A 20,834-nucleotide genomic window follows, 5' to 3' on the forward strand; every position below is an offset into this window, starting at 1 on the left:
TAGGAATTCGCCTGCCTCACCCGCAGCGCCGATCGGACGCGGTGGTTTTCTCCTGAGAAAGCGGGATACTCTGGACCCTGCCGCGCGAGCCGCCACCCCGTAGCGGATCCGCTTCACTTCCGGGTGTGATGACTACCCACCGGGACTTCCTGGTCCAACCTCCTCCGTAGCCACGCCTCTGGGCTGCTCTGCGCATGCGCTGTTGAGCAGCCGTCTTCATGGGTGCGAGTGCGCAGGCGTGCTGGACCCAGCGGCCAAGGCCTTGGAGCTGGTGTTCCCGAGGACTCGGTCCCGTTAGCGCCATGAGCAGCGGCTGCCGCATCGAATGCATATTTTTCAGCGAGTTCCATCCCACGCTGGGACCCAAGATCACCTATCAGGTGCCATCGGGCTCGCGGGCTTGGTGGGGAAATAGGGGCGCTCTCCAGAACTCAGTCCGCTGTCTGGAGGCGGAGGATGCCTGTCCCCGCGCTGCACGCAGGCCCGCTCCTCCTTCATTGGCCGAGAATCGTGAACCGAGAGGGTGCTCAGACACAGGTCCCAGCCTCCCGGCGAGAGGGCGCAGACAAACCACATAGGCAGTGATGGTGGGAAGCAGGATGCGGGGACCCAGCAGAGATGCCAGGTCCCACGGGAGGTGGAGGTGGGTGGTTCATTAGTTTCCCTGGCTGCATAGGGAGGTAGGTGAGCGAGGAGAGTGGGCCAGACAGAGGGAACAGCATGTGCAAAAGCCAGGAGGCAAGTGAGAACTTAGCGTGTGCTTGTAAACAAGGGAGTAGCAGGCCTGGGTGGATGCGAGAGGCAGTGCGTTGCGCTCGGCAGATGTGCGACTCGGTCTCCACAGAAAGAGCCCTGGCCAACCAGCTGAAGAGGGCTTAGGTTTGGGGTATTTCCCGTTTACTCGGCCTCGTACCGAGGTCCACTGTTGAGTCCTTTGCCACTTCCCTTCCCAGGTTCCTGAGGACTTCATCTCCCGGGAGCTGTTTGACACGGTCCAGGTGTACATCATCACCAAGCCAGAGCTGCAGAACAAGCTCATCACTGTGTGAGGCCCTAGCTGGGGGGTCCGGGGAGGAGTGGGCAGGCTTGGGAGTGGGAGGAGCCTGACTCTGGCCCTACCTCCCCCCTGTCTAGCACAGCCATGGAGAAGAAACTGATTGGCTGCCCTGTGTGCATCGAGCACAAGAAATACAGCCGCAATGCCCTGCTCTTCAACCTGGGCTTTGTGTGTGACGCCCAGGCCAAGACCTGTGCCCTTGAGCCCATCGTCAAAAAGCTGGCTGGCTACCTGACCACACTGGAGGTCTGCAACACCTTGGGCTTGGGTGGACGGGCAGGCAGAGTTGGGGAAGGTATTCACATGACTCCAAAGCCCTCCAGACCTAGGACCCTGCCAGGGCAGGATGCCTGGGAGGTGCCCACCATGCTGTCCGTGCTCCATCCAGCTGGAGAGCAGCTTCGTGTCATCGGAGGAGAGCAAGCAGAAGTTGGTGCCCATCATGACCATTTTGCTGGAGGAGCTCAATGCCTCAGGCCGGTGTACTCTGCCCATCGGTATGGCCCAGCTTCTGCAAGGACAGCGGAGCGGGGAGGAGGGGTGGGAAGGTGACAGGGGAAGGTGAGCCCAGCCAAGGACAAGACTCATGAACAAATTCGTGGCCAGGCAATAGCCATGAGCTGAGTTGATGATGTGCAGGGTCCAGTGCATGACCGGGCCGGGCTGGGGCTGGGAGGCCAGCAGAGCTCCAGCTGTCCGATGGGCATGCTCCTTCCCCTCTCTGGACCTCCGTCTCTCGCTTTATAAAAGGGGAAGATTGGCCCCACCCAGAGCCACCTGCCTGCCTCAGGGTTGCTGGAGGGTGATGGAGGGCCTCTTGGAAGAGGGGGCGCTGAGAATATGGGTGGGACCCCTGCAGATGAGTCCAACACCATCCACTTGAAGGTGATTGAGCAGCGGCCGGACCCCCCTGTGGTTCAGGAGTATGATGTGCCCGTCTTCACCAAGGACAAGGAGGATTTCTTCAGCTCCCAGTGGGACCTCACCACACAGCAGGTGTGCCAGCCCTCCCTGGGTGTCACCAGCCGAGGCTGGCCTCCTCCTTGGCCTCACCCCACCCCTACTGCCTGCCTGCCCTGCCCAGATCCTGCCCTACATTGATGGCTTCCGCCACGTGCAGAAGATCTCGGCCGAGGCAGATGTGGAGCTCAACCTGGTGCGCATCGCCATCCAGAACCTGCTGTGAGTGGGGCAGTCACACCCAGGAGAGCGCTGTCCGCGGGGCCTGGGGCTGGGGCTGGGTGTGACCCCCCAAAGCTGAGCACAGCTCTTCTCCCAGGTACTACGGCGTGGTGACCCTGGCGTCCATCCTCCAGGTAGGGGAGTCTGGGTCTGCTTATGCGGAGAGTGGATCATTGGCTGGGCCACACTGGGGCCGTCAGACTTCCAAGCCCCTTGCTCAGGCTCCTGTGCCTCCTGCCACCTCCCCTCCAGTACTCCAACGTGTACTGCCCCACGCCCAAGGTCCAGGACCTGGTGGATGACAAGTCCCTGCAAGAGGAGTGTCTATCCTACGTGACCAAACAAGGTAATGGTGGGCTCTGGGGAGTCCACCTCGGAGAGGGCAGGGCCACCTGGAGAGCTGACCGCGGGCCTCCACAGGACACAAGAGGGCCAGTCTCCGGGATGTGTTCCAGCTGTACTGCAGCCTGAGCCCCGGCACTACCGTGAGAGACCTCATTGGCCGCCACCCCCAGCAGCTGCAGCGTGTTGATGAACGGTCAGAGGGGATCCCCTGGGGCATGAGGGGTTTGCCTGAAGGCAGACACACCCTCTCTCTCTCTTGGTAGCCCTGGGTTAGAGAGGAAGCAAGAGATTCCCAGTGAGAGAATCATGAGGCACTGCTAGTCCAGGCAGGCTTCCTGGAGGTGGTGGGTTTGGAAGCCAGTCTGCTCACTAAGACAGCACTGAGGGGAGACTGCAGGAAAAGGTTGGCCTGGTGGAAGAAGGCCTGGCCAGGCATCACCCCTCTCCCTCAACCTGCACCCCAGGAAGCTGATCCAGTTCGGGCTTATGAAGAACCTCATCCGGAGACTACAGAAGTACCCGGTGCGGGTGTCTCGGGAGGAGCGGAGCCACCCTGCCCGCCTTTACACAGGCTGCCATAGCTACGATGAGATCTGCTGCAAGACAGGTGGAGGCAGGCAGGGTGCTGGGGTGGGGTCAGGCGGGGTAGCCAAGCCCAGGGTGCTGACCTCCCCTCCGCCACCCAGGCATGAGCTACCAGGAGCTGGACGAACGGCTGGAGAATGACCCCAACATCATCATCTGCTGGAAGTGAGGCTGGAGGGGGCTGGACACCTGCCCTACTCTCTCCTGCCAAGCCCTGCCTGTGCTGAGGGCTAGACCTGCAGCCTCATCCCTCCTGTCTCGATGTTGACCCCCCCCCACACTTCTGTAAATAAAGTCATCCCTTTCACCCTCCCTTTACTGGATACCACCTCCGAGCCCGCCCCAGGGAACCCACAGTGAGAAAGAGCCATGGTCCTGGCGCCCTGGAGCGCCACCTGGCGGGCAGAGCCGACAGTGGACAAGCAAATGTGTCCCCTATTTAATCAGGAAGTTGTGATAAAGAGAGTGAGTTGGGCCGGGCTGGCGTGGCCCAGTGGATAGAGTGTCAGCCTGCGGACTGAAGGGTCCCGGGTTCCATTCGGGTCAAGGGCACATGCCCGTTTCGGGCTCGATCCCCCATGCAGGAGGCAGCGATCCATGCTTCTCTCTCATTGATGTTTCTGTCTCCCTCTCCCTCCCTGAAATGAATGTAAAAGAAAAAAGAGAGTTGGGATGAGCGGGGGCTGCTCCGGATTATTTGGGCCAGGAAGGCCCTGATGGGTGACTTACCAGCCCTGAAGGAGGACGAGGATTCCAGGCAGAGGGAAGAGCTGCGGAAACCCCGAGGCCAGAACCACCTGGGGATGGGTGGGGAGGCCCGTGGAGCCGGAACCTGGAGGCAGGGGGAGCGGGACGGGAAACAGTCCCGGAAAAGGAGAGGGAGCAGAGCCTGATGCCGCGAGCGCCGGCGAGCCGCTTTGGACGTGGTGTTCTGAGCGCCAGAGGCAGCCATGGAGGCCCGTCCCGCAACGTCTCCTGTGCACCTTGCAAAGCCCAGTGAAAAGGCTCAGCGGCGGCCACGCGAGGCGGTGCAGCCTGGAGTCAGACGGAGGAAAGTGGGGGGCCCTGCACAGAACTGAGGAGCCCAGCCGAGAGGGCGAGCTGGGTGTGCTCTGCGGGGCAGCTGCGCGAGGCCGGGACCGGGGCGGGCCGACTGGGCATCGGTACGCGGAGAGGCCGAGGCCCGGGGTCTGGCACTCGGGAGGCCGGTGCTCCGCAGCCCGTGGTCGGGGAGAAAGCTCGGGAAGTCCGAATAGGGCTGCTGCCCGCCTCCCAGCGGGGCCGGCGGGTGGGGACCTGGCCCCAGCCCCGGGCGGAGGCGGGGCCCGGGCCACACTGCGCAGACTCGAGCTAGCCGTTTCCATGGCGACGAGGCCCAAGCTCCTCAACTGCTTCACAACTGTCGAGTCCCAGGCTTGGTCCCCACCAGACCCCCGATCCTGCGGGTAACCGCACCTCTGCGCCGGCTGAACCCCGCCTTTTCCGGCCCCGACATGAGCGACCTGGAGCTGCTGCTGCCGGGGGAGGCTGATATGTTGGTGCGGGGACTTCGCAGCTTCCCGCTGCTGGAGATGGGCTCCGCAAGGTGAGGCAGCTGAGCCCGGGCCAGGCCGAGTCATGGGGTCAGAGCCCTGGAGTGGGGGGAGTTCCGACATTGGAGAGAGGGGTCGCCCAGTGTGGAGGGGCCCCCAGGGGTACGGGTCTTGAGCCCTCTCTGACCCCTCAGGATCAGGTTAGCTTCAGTGGGCTCGGCCCCCACCGCACTCCGACTGCACACATGTGCACCCAAACACACACACACACCCCCACACACACACACCCTCCGGGGCAGGTGGAACCAGCAGCATGAACACCTGGAGAAGCTGAACATGCAGGCCATCCTTGATGCCACGGCCAGCCAGGGCGAGCCCATCCAGGAGCTGCTGGTCACCCATGGGAAGGTATGCTGGGGGCAGGGCAGGGTTTCTGCCTTCCCCCGCCCGCCCGCCACTCTGCCCCTCAGGAACAGGCTGGTGTCTGTCCTTCCCTCCAGCTGGCACCCCTGCCCTCCCCAAGGAGGAGGAGGAGTGCATCACTCACTTGACTTGCACCCCTGTCCTGCTGGACACGGCCCTGGCATGCCAGGCGGGTGCAGTGTGGGTCGCCTGCAGAGGAAGGGCCAAAGTTCTAGGGACACGAACCAGGAGTATGGCCCCAGTAGATGACCTGAGATGTCACTTGACAAAAGGGTTCCTCTGCAGGAAAAGGTGCAGCCCCTGGTGTGAGGTGGGGTGGGAAGGGGGCGCTCTGAAGGGCCCTGGCTAAGGGTGAGGCCCAGGCACACAAGAGCCTTAGAAGGACAGGGACAAGAGGAGGGCATGAGCATGAGGGCGGGCCTAGGAGACACCCGAATGGGGGAGGGGGGACGAAGGCACATACATGTATAGGGAACAAGGCAAGGACCAGTCACAGGAAGCATGGGGGATGTCCCCACAGAGATGTCAAGGGCAGCTAGAAATGAAGGTCAAGGTGCAGGAGAGAGGTCAGAAGGGAACTCGTGGGGCATAGGAGGGTCTGGGGCCCAGGGGAGTCTGAGGAGAGCTGGGCTAGGCCAAGCCAGGGATGGAAGGGTTGCTAGGCCAAGGTCGGCGCCTCGTCCCTGTCCTTGCCCCTCCCCACAAAGATCCCGACGCTGGTGGGGGAGCTGATTGCCGTGGAGATGTGGAAGCAGAAGGTGTTCCCTGTGCTGTGCAAACTGGAGGACTTCAAGCCCCAGAACACCTTCCCCATCTACATGGTGGTGAGCTGGCCTGTCCGCGCTCCCCACCCCCCCACCCACCCCCGCCCACACCTTCCCCATCTACATGGTGGTGAGCTGGCCCGGCCCGCGCTCCCCCCCCCCCCCCGCGCCCATCAGCTGCGAGCCCCTCCCCTTGGTCAGCAGCCTGCACCTGTCTGTGTGTCTGCAGCTGCACCACGAGGCTTCCATCATCAATCTCCTGGAGACCGTGTTCTTCCACAAGGTGAGGTGCCGCCCAGCCCACTGGCTCCTGCCCCGGGCCAGGGCCTCGTTCTTGGCCAGAGGGGCTGTGTCTGGGAGGAGCCATCAGAGAGAATGCCCCCCCACCGCCCCCAGGAGGTGTGTGAGTCAGCAGAGGACACCGTCTTGGACCTGGTGGACTACTGCCACCGCAAACTGACTCTGTTGGTGGCCCGGAGCGGCCGCGGTGAGCCCCCGGAGGAGGAGGCCGAGGACGTCTCTCCCATGAAGGTGGGCTGAGGTTCCCGGGGTTGGAGGAGCTAGACCCCGGCTCCCCGGGCCTAAGCGCCGCGTGCCCCCCAGGAGCTGCAGACGCAGGCCGAGCTGATGGAATTTGAGATCGCACTGAAGGCGCTCTCCGTGCTCCGCTACGTCACTGACTGTGTGGACAGGTGGGCTGCCCTGCGGCCTCGGGCCTCGGGGAAGGGCAGGAGCCTGGACCTGTCACCTCTACTCACCTCTCCCCGCCCCCCCCCCCCAGCCTGTCCCTGAGCACCCTGAGCCGCATGCTGAGCACCCACAACCTGCCCTGCCTCCTTGTGGAACTGCTGGAGCACAGTCCCTGGAGCCGGAGGGAAGGAGGTACGGTCCTCCTCCCCCTGCTCAAGCCCCAGCTCGGAGCTTCCAGGGTGTCCTCCAGGATTGTGGGTGGGCAGCATGCACACAGGTAGGCGGACTGTGCCGCCCGGCCCACAGAGGGCGTCAGGATGGCTGACCCAGAAGTGGGCCTAGACCCAGGCTCTGCAGCAGGCAGGGCCCACGTGTCCACTACCAAGGACTCATTCTACTCGGGAGCGGTCAGTCCCCTGCCCACGCGGCTGCTCATTCACAGAGCATGCGCTGCCTGCACCCAGAATGCTGCTTTCTCTCCCAGGCAAGCTGCAGCAATTTGAGGGGGGCCGTTGGCAGACAGTGGCCCCCTCAGAGCAGCAAAAGATGAGCAAGTTGGACGGGCAGGTGTGGATCGCCCTGTACAACCTGCTGCTGAGCCCTGAGGCCCGGGCCCGCTACTGCCTCACAGGCTTCGCCAAAGGACAGCTGCTGAAGGTGGGGAACGCCTCCCACGCACCCCACAGCCCCAGCACGGAGCCTACCCCATCCCTGCCGTTCGGTCTTTGCCCACCCACCTCAGCCCCAGTCCTGTTCCTAGACCTTGGGCCTCAGGTAATAGCAACTAGTGGGCCATGGCCCCGAAGGCACCCTCAGCCCAGCCCAGCCCAGCCCAGCCGACCCTGTTCCTGGACCCGCCGGTCAGCACCATGTCACACTGGCCTCCCCTGGCCCCTGCAGCTTCGGGCCTTCCTCACAGACACTCTGATCGACCAGCTGCCCCACCTGGCGGACCTGCAGGGGTTCCTGGCCCACCTGGCCCTGGCCGAGCCCCAGCCCCCCAAGAAGGACCTGGTGTTCGAGCAGGTAGGCACTGGGAGTGCGAGCTCAGGACCCCCGCCCGCTGCCTGCCCCTCCCTGCCACTCCCCACTTCTCCCCCCAGATCCCGGAAATCTGGGAGCGGCTGGAGCGAGAGAACAAAGGCAAGTGGAAGGCCATGGCCAAGCACCAGCTGCAGCACGTGTTCAGCCCCTCGGAGCAGGACCTCCGGCTGCAGGCGCAGAGGTGGGGCTGCAGGGCAGCAGCGTGGGAGGGACGCAGAGGCATGGAGGGGGTCGGGGTGCTCCTGTGTCCCCCCCCCCCCCACCAGGCCAGCCAGGCCTCCTGACGCTCCTCCCAGGTGGGCTGAGACCTACAGGCTGGATGTGCTGGAGGCGGTGGCCCCGGAGCGGCCCCGCTGTGCCTACTGCAGCGCAGAGGCCTCCAAACGCTGCTCGCGCTGCCAGAATGAGTGGTATTGTTGCAGGTGAGGGCACCCGAGGATGTGGCCCCTACACCCCTCTCCACACCCACCCCACTCTGCCTCCTCACGGCCCCTTGCCTGCAGGGAGTGCCAGGTCAAGCACTGGGAGAAGCACCGGAAGGCTTGCGTCCCGGTCGCCCAGGGTGGCAGAGTGAAGTGAAGCGCAGCCGCTGAGCGCCCCCCAGGGCCATGCAACCAGCCAGAGGTGCGCCTGGGCCTCGGGATCGCAGCCTGGGCTCTGCCAGCGCCCGGCCTCCGGGGTGAGGAGAGCAGGCAGCCTGCGGCCCGTCCCCCCAGCCAAGTGCTCCCCGCTTCCTGCCCCACCCAGCGGGCAAGCTCGGGGAGCAGGGGAGGGCGAGGACCGGATGTGGGGACCCTCTTCCTCTCGCTCTGTAAAGCTGGTCTCCAGAAACACCCGTCTCCGTGTGGCCTCTTGCACTCCTCGTCGCGGGGAGGGGGGTTGCTCTGGGGTGCAGGGAGGGCGGGAAGTTGGAGTGCCCTGCGGTGCCTCCCAACCCCGCCCCACTCCGCCTGCGGGTCCACGCCGCCCCGGGCCCACGTTCCCCTGGCGCCGCTCTCCTCTCGCGCTCCCACCGCTTCGCCTGGGTCTCCGCTCCGCCTGGATCTCCGGGGCGGCGCTGCGTCGGGGCCCGCCCCGGGGCCCGCCCGCCCCGCGAACTCTCGCTGGCTCCCAGAGCCGGCCCGAGCCCGGCCGACCGGGCCATGTCTGAGCCGGAGCTCATTGAGCTGCGGGACCTGGCACCCGCACGACGCGCCGGCCCCGGGCGCACCCGCCTGGAGCGCGCCAACGCGGTGCGCATCTCGCCCGGCACCGCGCGCCACCCAGCCAGACAGCCGGTCCTGGGCCGCGGCCACCGCTTCCAGCCGGCGGGGCCCACCACGCACACGTGGTGCGACCTCTGCGGGGACTTCATCTGGGGCGTCGTGCGCAAGGGCCTGCAGTGCGCGCGTGAGTAGCGGCCCCAAGAGCTGGCGAGAGCGAAAGGGGTGGTCCAAGGGCAGCACAGTTGCTGCGGGTCAAGCCGCGACGCAGGGGGTGGGGGAGGCGGCGCCCCTGCGGACAGCGCCAATCCTGCACCCATCACATCACGGAAGACAGTGGCCTCGTGTTTTATATCTGCCACACGCACTGCACCTGCGTCTGGGGCACAGCTGGGCAAGGTAGTTGCCTGTTAATACCAAGGTGCTGATTTCAAGTTGCTTGGCCCTTTTTATTTTTTTATTTTTATTGATTTCAGAGAGGAAGGGTGAGGGAGAGAAACATCAATGATGAGAATCATTGATCAGCTGCCTCCTGCGCACCCCATATTGGGAATCGAGCTTGCAACCCCGGCTTGTGCCCTCACGAGAATCGAACCCTGACCTCCTGGTTCATCAGTGGATGCTCAACCACGGAGCCACACCAGCCGGCCCCTTGGCCCTTTCTGAGAAAGGCTTTGTGCCTACCAGACTCTTAAGTCCATGTTCCCAGGCCTGCCTCTTCCCAGAGTCATTCACCAGGTTTCCTCCCAGGATCACTGGGGCGATAGGCATTTGCCCTTCTATGGAAAGGGGGCCTGGGAAAAGGTGGAACCTGGGGTGGGCCCCCTGAAGCAGGGATTTTGTTGTCTTCATATAGCAAATTCGTATCACAGGCCGAGTCAAACAGGTGCTGAAACATGAAAGACAGTCACCACACACCTGCGGTCCTCTGCCCTGCCTGGTCCCCAAGCAGAGGCGGCTCTCCTACTGGCTGCACACCAGCCAGAATCACGGGGATGCTGTTACAGCCCTCCAAACCCGTGCCTGGACCCCACCTCACACCCGTTGAACCCATCACTGGGAGTGTATCAGCGATTTTTAAAACATCTTTCTAATGTGCAGCCTGGGTGGCAAAGCACTGCTCTGGCCCATTTAAGAACTTCAGGAAGATGCCCAGGCCTGTCTGTGCATGGAGACCCTCCCAGCCGGCACAGGAGTCTGTCCTGAAGTCAGCTGGGAGCAGACAGGGAGGCGTGACAGAATACAAAGCGTGAACAAGGGCTGGGGCGTTGCAGTGTTCCCGAGAAAAAAGTGCCCTGGAGATTAAACACAGGACAACTTGGGCGCGTGTCAGAGGCAGAAACAGGCTGGAGTCGACGACATGACGGGTTGGGGGGTTTTGCCTCCAACAGCTGGGAGAACAGTAGCCATTTCTGCTGAGACAGGAGCTCTGGTGAGGGGTGGGTGAGCTGGAAGAAAAGTTGGGGTTTGGCCATGTTGGTTGAAATGTGACATCCAAGTGAAGGTGCTGACACGTAGGACTTGACCTGAGCGGGGAGCGGGCGAGGGAAGCCTTGGGTCTGGGTGGGTTGAGTGTACACAGAGCAGGGCAGTGACATTCTACCCTCACATCTGGGTGTTGACCAAAGGAGCTGCGGGGAAGTAGAACACGGGGTCGTGGGGGCCCCTGGGAACCGAGGGGAGCAGCATCCCCTGCTGAGGAGGGGAGGGTGGAGAGGGGACGGCGGGGTTGGGCAGCCCCTGGGCTGCTGAGGACCCGCCAGGGCGGTTCCTGGAGGCGGGTGAAGGCAGGAAGGCGTGCAAGTGGGTCAGAGCTGATGTTCTGGTCTGGGGAGTAGACAGGTGACAACTAGAGGGACTTGGGTTAGGACATTGCTGCGTCTCCCTTCAAGGGCGGAGGTTCGCGCTAGAGCTCCCACTGCAGAGCAGGCCCGGTCCCTAACCGCCGCGGCCTCCGCCCTCTGCCGCCGGGACCAGCCCAGAGGCCGGGTAGCCGCGGGCGGTAACGGCCTCCACCCTGCGGCTTCTCTCCCGTCCTCTCCGCAGACTGCAAGTTCACCTGCCACTACCGCTGCCGCGCCCTCGTCTGCCTGGACTGCTGCGGGCCGCGGGACCTGGGCTGGGAGCCGGCGTTCGAGCGGGACACCAACGTGGTGAGTGGGGGCCGGGAGCGCGGGGGGGGGGGGCCGGGACGCGCGGGCGAGCGGGCCCCACTGCAGGCGGCCGAGGGCTGGCCCCGCCGCGCGATTTCCCCGCGGCAGAGTGGAGAACAGGCGCGGGCTCGAAGGGGCGCGGGAGGGCTGCCTCCGCGCGGACCACCCCGCCGCCCAGCTGGGTGCCTGCGCCATTTCCGCGCCTTCCCGCCACCGCATCCGGTCCCGCGGCCACGCTGGAGCACATGCGCACTCGCGCCCACGCGCCGCCTGGTCCCCCCGGGAAGTGAGACCCGCGGCGGAGTCGAGCGGAGCTGCCTGGGCCATGAGATCATTCCCGGGGGCGGGGCGCGCGTAGCCCCGCCCCCTGAGAGTTCCTCCTCCAATGAGAGGAGAGCGAGGCCGACGCCGCTGGCCATTCGCACCGGTAACGGTTGCCGCGCGGACACGGGACGGCGCAGGCGCACACGGACGCACGCGCGCTCGGGGCGGTGGTTGGAGGCTCCGGGAGGGCGGCTCGGTGGGCTGCCGGCGGCGGGCGCGGCGATGGGCGAGGCGGACGCGGGGACGCCCTCCTTCGAGATGACCTGGAGCAGCACGACGAGCAGCGGCTACTGCAGCCAGGAGGACTCGGACTCGGAGCTGGAGCAGTACTTCACGGCGCGCACCTCGCTGGGGCGCCGGCCGCGCCGGGACCAGGTGGGGGCCGAGGCGGCGGGCGGCGGGCCGGGGCGATCGCGGGACCCCGCCCCTGCCCGGTAAGTTTTCGTGGGCAGCCCCGCGCTCCCGTCAGCGTGGATCCCGGCCCGGCCCGGGGCAGCCGGTGGAACCGTGTGCCGGGCTCTCAGCGCGTGGGTCCCGGCAGCCGAGGCCTTGCCCCGTCACAGACCGGTCCAACCAGCGGGAGCAGCTACGTGGCGTGGGGCAGACCAGGGACGGGCACGGTCCGCCTATGACTAGGGCCGCGGCGCAGGCCGGACTAGACCTGGGTTTCCGCGTTCGGGCTCACCCACCCGCCCTGGGAAGGAACCAGGAGGAAGTGGCGAGGGAGGAGTCTTCGCCGGGAATTGAGAAGTGTTCTTAGGGGAGAGGGCAGGCGTGGTGTGCGCCCTCCATTGCACTCCCGGATGGAGCTGAGTCTCCACCTCTGGCGGGTCCTGGCCTGTCGCAGCTGCTGGACTGTGGAGGGTTCTGAGCCCCACTCGCGGGTGCACGCGCAGTGTGCCCTGGGGGGCGCATACACTGAAGGTGGAGCGGACCAGCAGATCCGAGATTGGGGATGCGAGGGAGGAAGCCTTGTTTGGGACCCTAAGCATCCGGGCACTTTATCCACAGAGGTGGGGAAGGCCAGATTGTAAAGTCGCTGGGAGGGGGGCCCTAACCCAGGATATAAGGGAGTCTCCCGGTGTCCCCCGCCTTGGAGTCCTCTGTGCCGTGAGTGTGACCGCCAGGCTCAGATAACTAGCCGCTGGGGAGCTGGTCACCCCTGGCCAGAGCATGGGGAAGAGAGATGGGACTACGAAGCGCAGGACCCTGCAGCCATGGAGGCGAATCCTCACATGAGCCAAGAGAAGGGGTGTGGATCGTGCTTTAGATGAAGACTGGACCTCAGGAGCTCAGCCCGGAGCTCCGTGCAAGCTCTGAGGGTGGATCCCTGCAACTCTCCCTGTCACCCGGGCCTGAGCTCTTTTCCATTGTGGAAAGGCGAGAAAACCACAAGACGCTACCCACTGACCCGGAGCGGGGGCGTCCCGGTTGTATGTAGAATCAGACCGTCGGTCACCATGGACAGTGGCAGTTGGCGAGCCGGTTGGTTCTGTGCTCGGGGACGGAGATGCTCTGATCCTGCTGGGCATCCCTCTGGGACGGCCCTTGGAACCCCCTTCACCAGGCAGCGTGGAAACTCAAAAAGAAACCCTTCCTCCTCTCCAACCCGTGGGAGGCACGGTGCCTCCTGCCCAAGGCCCTTGTTTTAGGAGTAACTCTACTGAGGGAGGGTCACCCGGAGAAGGAAAGGGGCTGGGACGGAGCCACTGCCTCCCAGTCCAGGGCCCTGACTTACTCGGGAAGGGAACAGGAAGGAGCAAGTTCTCTCTTTCCCAGGCTGGAGCTCAGAACCAGCCCAAGGCAGGGGAATAAGATAGTGCCGTCCCTGTGCCCACCCTGTTCTGTGACCAGAATTCTCTTCCTTCCTGCCCTGGCACTAGAGTCCGCTCAGCTTTCCTCCTGCCCCTAGCAGCCCTCTCATCCTGGCGCTCCTTGCTGAGGCATTCCTCTCGGTCCCAGGCCCTCTCCTTGGGCCTGAATAACATACCCACCCTTTATTCCCAGCCTCCAGCCCTCCTTTACCCCAACCCAGATTCCCCATTTTCCAGGGCCCACACATTTGTTCTTACCAGCCTTAGGGGCCTCCCGCTATCCCCAAGGCTCGTGCTGAAGTTGTCACTTCTCGATGCGCTCCTCTCTCCACAAGACCTTGGGAGCTCAGGGAAGCAAACAGGCTTCAGTTCCCTCCTCTCCCAGGACCTTTCTCCTGGAGAGCCCACCCTACCCTCAGCACCGCCCTTCTCTGCTGGACAGCAGCGAGTTCGGGCGCAGAGCACACAGCGACAGGCTGACTCCACCTGCGTCCTCGGCTGTCTTCCCGGTGCGTCCCCATCAGCTGGTTTCAGCTTAGGGCCCGAAGCACAGCCCGGGCACAGTTATTCTGTAAGAGGCCTTCTGGTGGGAACTCCCTGGGGACTGGGGACAAGGCATTAGTCAGCCATGATCTCAGCTGGTCTCTGACACTCCCACTCCTATTGGGGCCTGTCTGACATCACCCGGAAAGGACGTGAGGCTGATGCAATGGGACCAAGGCAGTTGGTAGGAGAAAGTTTATTCAGTGCCCGACTGCCCAGGTCCATACTCCGCCTTTCCGATAAGGATCCAAGTCCGGGAGGAGTGGGGGAGGGGCTGAATGGTGGCGCTGCCTCTTTGCACTAAACATCCAACGGCAGGAAGGAGGTGCAGAAAGCTACCTGCTTGTGGGCAGGCCCCAGCAGGAGGCAGACTTGGAACCGGGCCTGCAGCTACCTTTTGTGCAGCCTGGGTCAAGCTCAAGTGGCATGTCACAGTGGTTTCCTCCCTAGATCTCAGGCGTGCGGCTGGCCCCAGGCCCTCTGCCAAGGGTTGCTAATGTTTTAGAGGTTCCCCTCCCCTCTACCCACTGGTGGCTGGGCTCCTGCTGTGCACCAGCCCTCACACTTCTCACCATGCAGTGGGTCAGGGCCCTTTGCCAAGGTGAGGGGCAAAGTGGGCTTCCTTCTGCAGGACACACACAGGCCCACCTAGAGTGCTGGCACCGGGCTGTGCCGCTGCGGTAGTTTATTGTGAGTGAGAGTCCTTTCCAATGTCCCTTTCTCTTCCTGGCCCCGGGCTTTGTGCTTCAGTGCCTTGGTTTTAAGGTGCCCTTAGGGTCTCACCTGGACTGTCGCAGGGGCGGAGAGCAGCCTTTGCTGTCTCCACCCCTGGCATGCAGAGCCCGGAGCAGTGATGAGTTCTCTCATCAGGCCCACACGTTGTCAGTTTCCAAAGGCTACGCCAGAGGCCGCTTCTCAGAGCGGCCCCCCCAGGGCTCACCTCTGTGCCTATGGCATGCCTTGCCACATGAGATGGCCCCTTAAGGGTCCATGCTGGCCCATCTTTCAGGACGAGCCCGTGCAGTGGGAGACACCTGACCTTTCTCAGGCTGAGATTGAGCAGAAGATCAAGGAGTACAATGGCCAGATCAACAGCAACCTCTTCATGAGCCTGGTGAGCTGACAGCCGGGGAAGGGGTGCGGGGAGGGGCAGGGGCCCAGCTGTGGGCCCGATGTCTGAAGGGTGGCAGCTGAGGTACGGTTGGGCGGGCCCAGCAGAGATTGGTGCACATCCAGCCTGGCCCCGTGCGGACTGGCAGTGCCCACATCCGTCCCTTCTCACCTGGAAGCCAGTCATGGTTCGGTTTCTCTTCAGAACAAGGACGGCTCCTACACGGGCTTCATCAAGGTGCAGCTGAAGCTGGTGCGCCCTGTCTCCGTGCCTGCCAGCAAGAAGCCCCCCACCTTGCAGGACGCCCGGCGGGGCCCAGGGCGGAGCACAGCCGTGAGGCGCCGCACCTCCTTCTACCTGCCCAAGGACGCTGTCAAGCACCTGCACGTGTTGTCACGCACGCGGGCACGCGAGGTCATCGAGGCCCTGCTGCGCAAGTTCTTGGTGGTGGATGACCCCCGCAAGTTCGCCCTCTTCGAGCGGGCTGAGCGCCACGGCCAAGGTGGGCTCCCACCTCCCCCCCTGGGCGGTGTATGTACGTGCAGCTCTGCGTGCAGGGCTGCGGGGCCGGGCCTGACTAATAACTCCCCCTGCTGACCGCAGTGTACCTCCGGAAGCTGTCGGATGACGAGCAGCCCCTGCGGCTACGACTCCTTGCGGGGCCCAATGAGAAGGCCCTGAGCTTCGTGCTGAAGGAGAATGACTCTGGGGAGGTGAACGTGAGTACACAGCCTCCGTCATTCTGGGTTGTCACTAGGCAGGGCTGAGGGTTGCAGCTACAGTAAAGCTCGGAGGAGGAGGAGGAGGGTGACGGACAAGCCACGCTTCTCCAGGAGTGTGTGAGCCTGTGGCCGAGTGAAGGCTTCCTGGCCGTTCGTGCCAAGTCTGGGCCTGTCTCCGATGCCTTGGTGCTCTGCTCTCTCCCGTTGTGGAGTCCTCGGGAGATGCAGGAGTCCATCTCATGCTGTGGTGATCCCAGGCCATATCGCGGCCACACAGGTGGCCCCAGGACGTCCTGGGCTTCCCTCCAGACGTGAGGACTTTTCACCTGGGAGCTTTCTGGTTCCAATGTGTTGGGCCCATGAAGTGGGATTAGACTCCAAGAGTGTGAGCATGACCTGTCTGTGGTGACTGGGAACATCTGGTTTGGTTACCTGTCTCGAGGTGACTGCCTACTTTGTGGGACCCGTCTTCTAGACAGACTTGGTGGGAACCCTAGCACAGACCATTCAGGCAAGAACCTGATCAGAAAGCTTCAGGTGTGACCATGATGCTCTGGTCTTCTCTGGAGAGGCCTGCTGGTTTGGCCATGCCTGCTGCAGCCTTTGCCACCCCTCCTCCCTGCAGTGGGATGCCTTCAGCATGCCTGAGCTCCACAACTTCCTGCGCATCCTACAGCGGGAGGAAGAGGAACACCTCCGCCAGATCCTGCAGAAGTACTCCTGTTGCCGCCAGAAGATCCAGGAGGCCCTGCATGCCTGCCCCCTGGGGTGACCTCTTATCCCCCTGGGTGGAAGGAGGAGCGTAGGCAGCACAGAGGGTGTGCCGTGTGAGTGTGACAGGGCCTGTCTGGCCTGAGGAATGAGTGTGCATGGAGGCCCTCATCTGGCTGGCGGAATGAACCCAGAGAGCAGCAAAGGAGCGGGCCCCCTGTGTCCACCCATGGGTGTAGCAGAGCATGGCTCTGCACCCTCTGCCCTTCGTGTCCTGAGTCATGGTGGACAGGGTTGCAGCAAGGGTAGAGCAGACAGAAGTCTCCTTAATTTGTGTCTCAGATACGAGAATCTTGGAGACCCAACCAACAGAATCAGGTCTTGTTTGCAGGGATGAGGACCCTCAGCTATGGGGAAGGGATGTATGTCTGGGATGGGGTCTCAGGACCAATAGTGGGTGCTGAAGACCAGGCAGGCATCGAGAAAGAATGCAGGTTTCCCTCTGCAGTGCCCTGGGCTCTGGCACACCCTGGTGTCCGCGCACTGCTGCCACTGCAGCAACAGTGCCTCAGTGCACCTCCAAGGAGGAGGACCTGGGCTGGGGTCTGTGGGCACTGGCTCAGGTCCATGCCTTGTTTGCCAATCAAAGCCAGGGTCTTACTTGGGGTATTTTTCATGATGTGTGTGAATGCATATTTTGTGGCCTCAGCTGAATGCCTCCTGTGGGGAAAGGGGTGGGAATGACAGTCATCATCAGGGCCTGGGGCTTGGGAAAACTTGGCTGAATAAAGATTGAAGACTCTCCCGCTTTTGCACTCTATATGGGCCACGGCCCCAGTTGCTCTTCATGCCAGTGGCTGCCCAAGGTGATGGACAGGCTCACCGAACAGCTTTTCAAGGTCACTGTGGACCAATTTGAAGGATTTGGGTGCAGATATGTAAGTCCTCTCGGCACCCTGGGGCTCAGGTCTTGTTTTGGGCAAGATCATCAGCTGCAGCCAGCGCTCAGGGGAACCCCACACCCCAGAGCAGAGCTGTGGGAGCCGCTCTGGACGCTGTTCATGGCCCCTGAGGCACGGCCGGCCGTTAAGCCCTGCCTTCCTGAAGCGAACCTTCTGCTGGTTCGGGGAGGACACTGGGTTTGACTTCTCAGGCCTCGATGTGGCTGTATGACGAGTGGCCAATTCCTCACTTCCCATAGGTTCCGTTTCTCCACCTGCCAGTGGTGATGGCAAAAGGGGAACAGAATGAGGCCGGCCTGGCCCGGGGGTCAAGTCCCACAGAGCCGGTTGAGGGGGACACTGGTGGTCGGGCAGGCCCGCCACACCTGACCGACGGGGACGGGCACGGGCACGTCGGAGGCGCCATACGCGCCAAACAAACGCGCAGGACAAGCCACCGCCTTCCTGAGTGGGAGCTGCCCCGGCTGGAGACCGTGGCCTGCCGGGACCTGACGTCTCGCGGTGCATGCTGGGATGCCTGGTGTCTGGGGGCGGCTATTGGTCTCGCTCTGCGGATCGACGGGAGGAACAGCCAATCAGGGGGCAGCATGAGGGACAGGCGGAAGCGGAAATGAGGTTTCCGTGGAGACAGCCGACCCTGCGGAAGACGGCGGCGGCACCTGCGAGCGGAGGCCGGGGCAGGAATGGTGGCGCGGACTGCCCTGTGAGAGCAAAGCGGCCGCGGGGTCCGCCATGCGCCGGCGGCCCTGACATGGGCACCAGCGGCTCCAAAGCTCGGGGGCTGTGGCCCTTCGCCTCAGCGGCGGGGGGCGGCGGCCCGGAGGCGGCGGCCGCGGAGCAGGCTTTGGTGCGTCCGCGAGGCCGAGTCGTGCCCCCCTTCGTATTCACGCGCCGAGGGTAAGGGCGCGGGGTTCCGCCCCGGGGGGTGTGGGGGGGGCCAGGCTGGCGGCCGGGGCTGCGCGTCATAAGTAGCTGCCCCCGCCGTATCCCCTGCGCGGAGCTGGGACGACTCCCAGGTTCAGGCCCCTTTGGAGCGAGGGAAGGCGGCCGTCTGCTCCTGGAGGCCTGCTGCTCCTAAGATCTCCCTCGGAGAAAAGTGGGCTGAGTTTGTCCCGGGCGGGCAGTCTCACCAGGGAGAACTAAGATCGGGCCTCTGAGACGAAAGGACCTCGTCCCTTCACCCCTTTAAGCCCAGCCAGCACGTTGAAGGCTCCTAGCCTCCCTCCCCGATTTTCTGAGGGGATGACCCCTCGTTGGCTGTGACGGTTTCCCGCAGTGGGGAGGTTGGACCTCGGAGGGGAGGGGCGGGCGGGGGGGGGAAGGCAGGACTGGGCCCTAGTGTTGGGGATGGGGCCCAGGAAGAAAGACCCTCACCCCGACATGTTCTCCAGGCCTGGAGCACTGACCTCCCGCTCTCCCCAGGGCTCAGTTCAGCGGGAGCATTAGGATGAACTGGCCCGGGTGTCCCCGGGGACCGACACTCGGTGATGCTGGAGATGTCGCTGTAGGCACTGGGGCGACCCAACAGCGGCGGTTCGGCTGCACCGGCCACCTGGGGCGGGTGGGCAGGACGCAGCCTTTTTGCTCTTCGGCTCCCTCCCAGCTCGGGCATCTGCTGTCTCAGGCTTTGGCCCTGGGCCAGCGGTGTCTTCTGGACCAACATGCTCAGCCACCACCCTGCCGACTGTTAGTCCTGGTGACGGCCAGGGCCTGACGCTGGAATGGCTGTTCTTGCTGAACAAACCAGCGATGAGAACTGGCCTTGGCTGCCTGGACAGTGTGCTCTGGTATAGCCTCTCTTCTTGGGGCCTGACAGTAGCACTGGCCGCTGCCCGCTCCTCACCTCCTCCTCGTAGCCCCAGACCCTAAGCAAGAGGCTCTCCAGGCGTGTTACCTTCCTTCCCTTCCACCAGGGCTGCTCCTCCCCTTGTGGAGCTGGCACACTTCCCGGGGGCCTGTGGCCTGTGCCATGACCAGGTGTGAGGCTCCAGCCCAGCCTGTCCCCTCTCCTCTACACAGCTCCATGTTCTATGACGAGGATGGAGATCTCGCTCACGAATTCTATGAGGAGACAATCGTCACCAAGAACGGGCAGAAGCGGGCCAAGCTGAGGCGGGTGCATAAGAACCTGATTCCTCAGGTGAGGGGCTGGCAGTGGTCATGGAGCCGAGGTGGACCCGGACGGGGCCTGCGGTCATGGTGGGGGCTCTTGGGGAGGAGCTGGGAGGAACAGGAAGGCGTCCTGGAGCAGGGGCCCTGAGAGGACCCTCACCCGCCCCTGTTTCCATGGCAGGGCACCGTGAAGCTGGACACCCCCCGCATCCACGTGGATTTCCCTGTGATCCTCTATGAGGTGTGAGCCTGGGGGTTTCCAGGCCTAAGCACCTCCTGCCTCAGCAAGAAACCCTCAGGCTCAAGGTGTGGCTTCCACTGAGGAACCAGGCTTAAGCCACTATCCTGATTAAACTCCATGGGCCTGGACGCTGCAGCTGTGAGCCGGGCAGTCCTGCAGTGTTGGTTGGGTGCTGGTTTGTCTTCGGATGAGAGGTGGCTGGTAAGGGCTGACAGCGGAGTTACCAGCCTGCCTTCCCCGGCAGTGCCGATAAGGAGCCTGGCAGGGCATATGCTGATCGGGGCTGCCTGGTTCCTGTGCCCTGGCCTGGCCTGCTTGCTTCCAAGCTTGCCTGGGGCCCAACCCTACTGGGGCTACAGCACTTTACAAGTAAGGTCTTTCTTCCAGCCCCTGGGCTGTGGGAGCTGTACACAAGTTGGGACTCCCCTTCCCTCACTTCCTCTACCCGTTCGTTGGAGCATTTCAGCCATTTGCTACCTCGATTCCTCCTCTGTTGGACAGAGGCTGGGGCAACACAAGCCTGATTCTTCATACCTACCTGCCCTGTGTTCCCACCCCCGGATGGAGGGACTGTTTGCTGGCTGTTAACAGGAGGAGGGACTGGTGTGGAGGCTTCTCCCTCTGCCCAGAGCTGGGCTGACCCCTCCCCATGCACCTAGTTGCCCCGGGAGTCGTCCTTCCCTCCCCGCAGTTGAGAAGGCACAGGATGGGCTCAGGAAGGGCTCTGGATGCCGGTGCTCCTACCCCCTACTCCATGTGATCTCCCTTGCCTTTTGTACCAGTCCCCCCCCCCCCCCCCACACACACACATTGGGAAGACACCACCCTGTGGTGCCAGTAGCTCCGAGCCCACCACCCTTCCCCTATAGGTGCCCATCCCTCAGGATCAATCAGGGGAAAGTATTGGAGCCCCTGGGTAGGGACAGAGAGAACAACCATAAAAGGTGTAAAATGTGAAAGTTTGTAAATAGTCTAGTCCATGACATTGTTGGGGCAGAGTCTGATTTCTAGATAGAAATGACTTTTTTTTTAATTCCTTACTGTCCAAGCTCTGTGCTTCCAGAGTATGGGAAGTGGTGTGGGGAGGGTGGCCCCCAATCTAGGAAGGCTGTTGTGTTATTGGTTCCGTTTCAATAAAATTATTTGTAGACCCTGAAGACGAGTGGCATCCTTGGGGCTGTGACACCCAGCATCTAGATCGCCACCTGGGCTCAGTGGGTAGGCCTGGGCCCAAGCCGCCCATCTATAGCAAGGCCAGAGGCAAGCCTGAACCCGGTCTGCAGCCATCCCAGCCATGACCAGGAGGTGGCAGTGTAC

The 20,834-nt window shown here is 63.3% G+C and overlaps 4 protein-coding genes across 13 annotated transcripts; all 4 read left to right on the forward strand.

Moving 5' to 3' along the window:
• The first annotated feature begins 118 nt into the window (after nt 1-118).
• On the forward strand, nt 119-3,483 carry NPRL2 (NPR2 like, GATOR1 complex subunit). Its single transcript, XM_081106260.1, has 11 exons — nt 119-380; nt 954-1,045; nt 1,135-1,303; nt 1,446-1,554; nt 1,917-2,053; nt 2,142-2,239; nt 2,337-2,373; nt 2,492-2,585; nt 2,660-2,777; nt 3,049-3,191; nt 3,271-3,483. The coding sequence occupies exons 1-11, from the start codon at nt 219-221 to the stop codon at nt 3,336-3,338; spliced, it is 1,227 nt and encodes a 408-aa protein (XP_080962386.1). The 5' UTR covers nt 119-218; the 3' UTR covers nt 3,339-3,483.
• Nucleotides 3,484-4,511: 1,028 nt separating this feature from the next.
• ZMYND10 (zinc finger MYND-type containing 10) lies at nt 4,512-8,263 on the forward strand. 6 transcript variants are annotated; one of them, XM_081106483.1, is made up of 12 exons: nt 4,512-4,754; nt 5,001-5,109; nt 5,832-5,948; nt 6,118-6,171; nt 6,285-6,419; nt 6,492-6,580; nt 6,670-6,770; nt 7,063-7,352; nt 7,479-7,604; nt 7,682-7,803; nt 7,919-8,044; nt 8,126-8,263. In XM_081106483.1, exons 1-12 carry the CDS (start codon nt 4,663-4,665, stop codon nt 8,199-8,201), a joined length of 1,437 nt encoding a protein of 478 aa, XP_080962609.1. In that variant the 5' UTR covers nt 4,512-4,662; the 3' UTR covers nt 8,202-8,263. The 6 variants fall into 6 exon arrangements, with proteins under 6 accessions (XP_080962609.1, XP_080962610.1, XP_080962613.1 ...); XM_081106484.1 differs by having other exon boundaries at nt 7,063-7,235; XM_081106487.1 differs by lacking the exon at nt 7,919-8,044 and having other exon boundaries at nt 7,063-7,235; nt 8,045-8,149.
• Nucleotides 8,264-8,441: 178 nt separating this feature from the next.
• RASSF1 (Ras association domain family member 1) lies at nt 8,442-17,004 on the forward strand. Of its 5 annotated transcripts, none has more exons than XM_081106490.1 (6): nt 8,442-9,011; nt 10,871-10,977; nt 14,668-14,772; nt 14,974-15,271; nt 15,373-15,488; nt 16,117-17,004. In XM_081106490.1, exons 1-6 carry the CDS (start codon nt 8,765-8,767, stop codon nt 16,261-16,263), a joined length of 1,020 nt encoding a protein of 339 aa, XP_080962616.1. In that variant the 5' UTR covers nt 8,442-8,764; the 3' UTR covers nt 16,264-17,004. The 5 variants fall into 5 exon arrangements, with proteins under 5 accessions (XP_080962616.1, XP_080962620.1, XP_080962617.1 ...); XM_081106491.1 differs by lacking the exons at nt 8,442-9,011; nt 10,871-10,977 and adding exons at nt 11,421-11,676; nt 13,353-13,624; XM_081106492.1 differs by lacking the exons at nt 8,442-9,011; nt 10,871-10,977 and adding exons at nt 11,421-11,676; nt 13,377-13,624.
• Nucleotides 17,005-17,793: 789 nt separating this feature from the next.
• Nucleotides 17,794-20,674, forward strand: TUSC2 (tumor suppressor 2, mitochondrial calcium regulator). Its single transcript, XM_081105491.1, has 3 exons — nt 17,794-18,061; nt 19,184-19,304; nt 19,458-20,674. Exons 1-3 carry the CDS (start codon nt 17,916-17,918, stop codon nt 19,521-19,523), a joined length of 333 nt encoding a protein of 110 aa, XP_080961617.1. The 5' UTR covers nt 17,794-17,915; the 3' UTR covers nt 19,524-20,674.
• The last annotated feature ends 160 nt before the right edge of the window (nt 20,675-20,834 follow it).

The sequence above is a fragment of the Myotis nattereri genome (assembly GCF_964212035.1).
Source record: "Myotis nattereri genome assembly, chromosome: 14".
Classification (NCBI taxonomy): domain Eukaryota; kingdom Metazoa; phylum Chordata; class Mammalia; order Chiroptera; family Vespertilionidae; genus Myotis; species Myotis nattereri.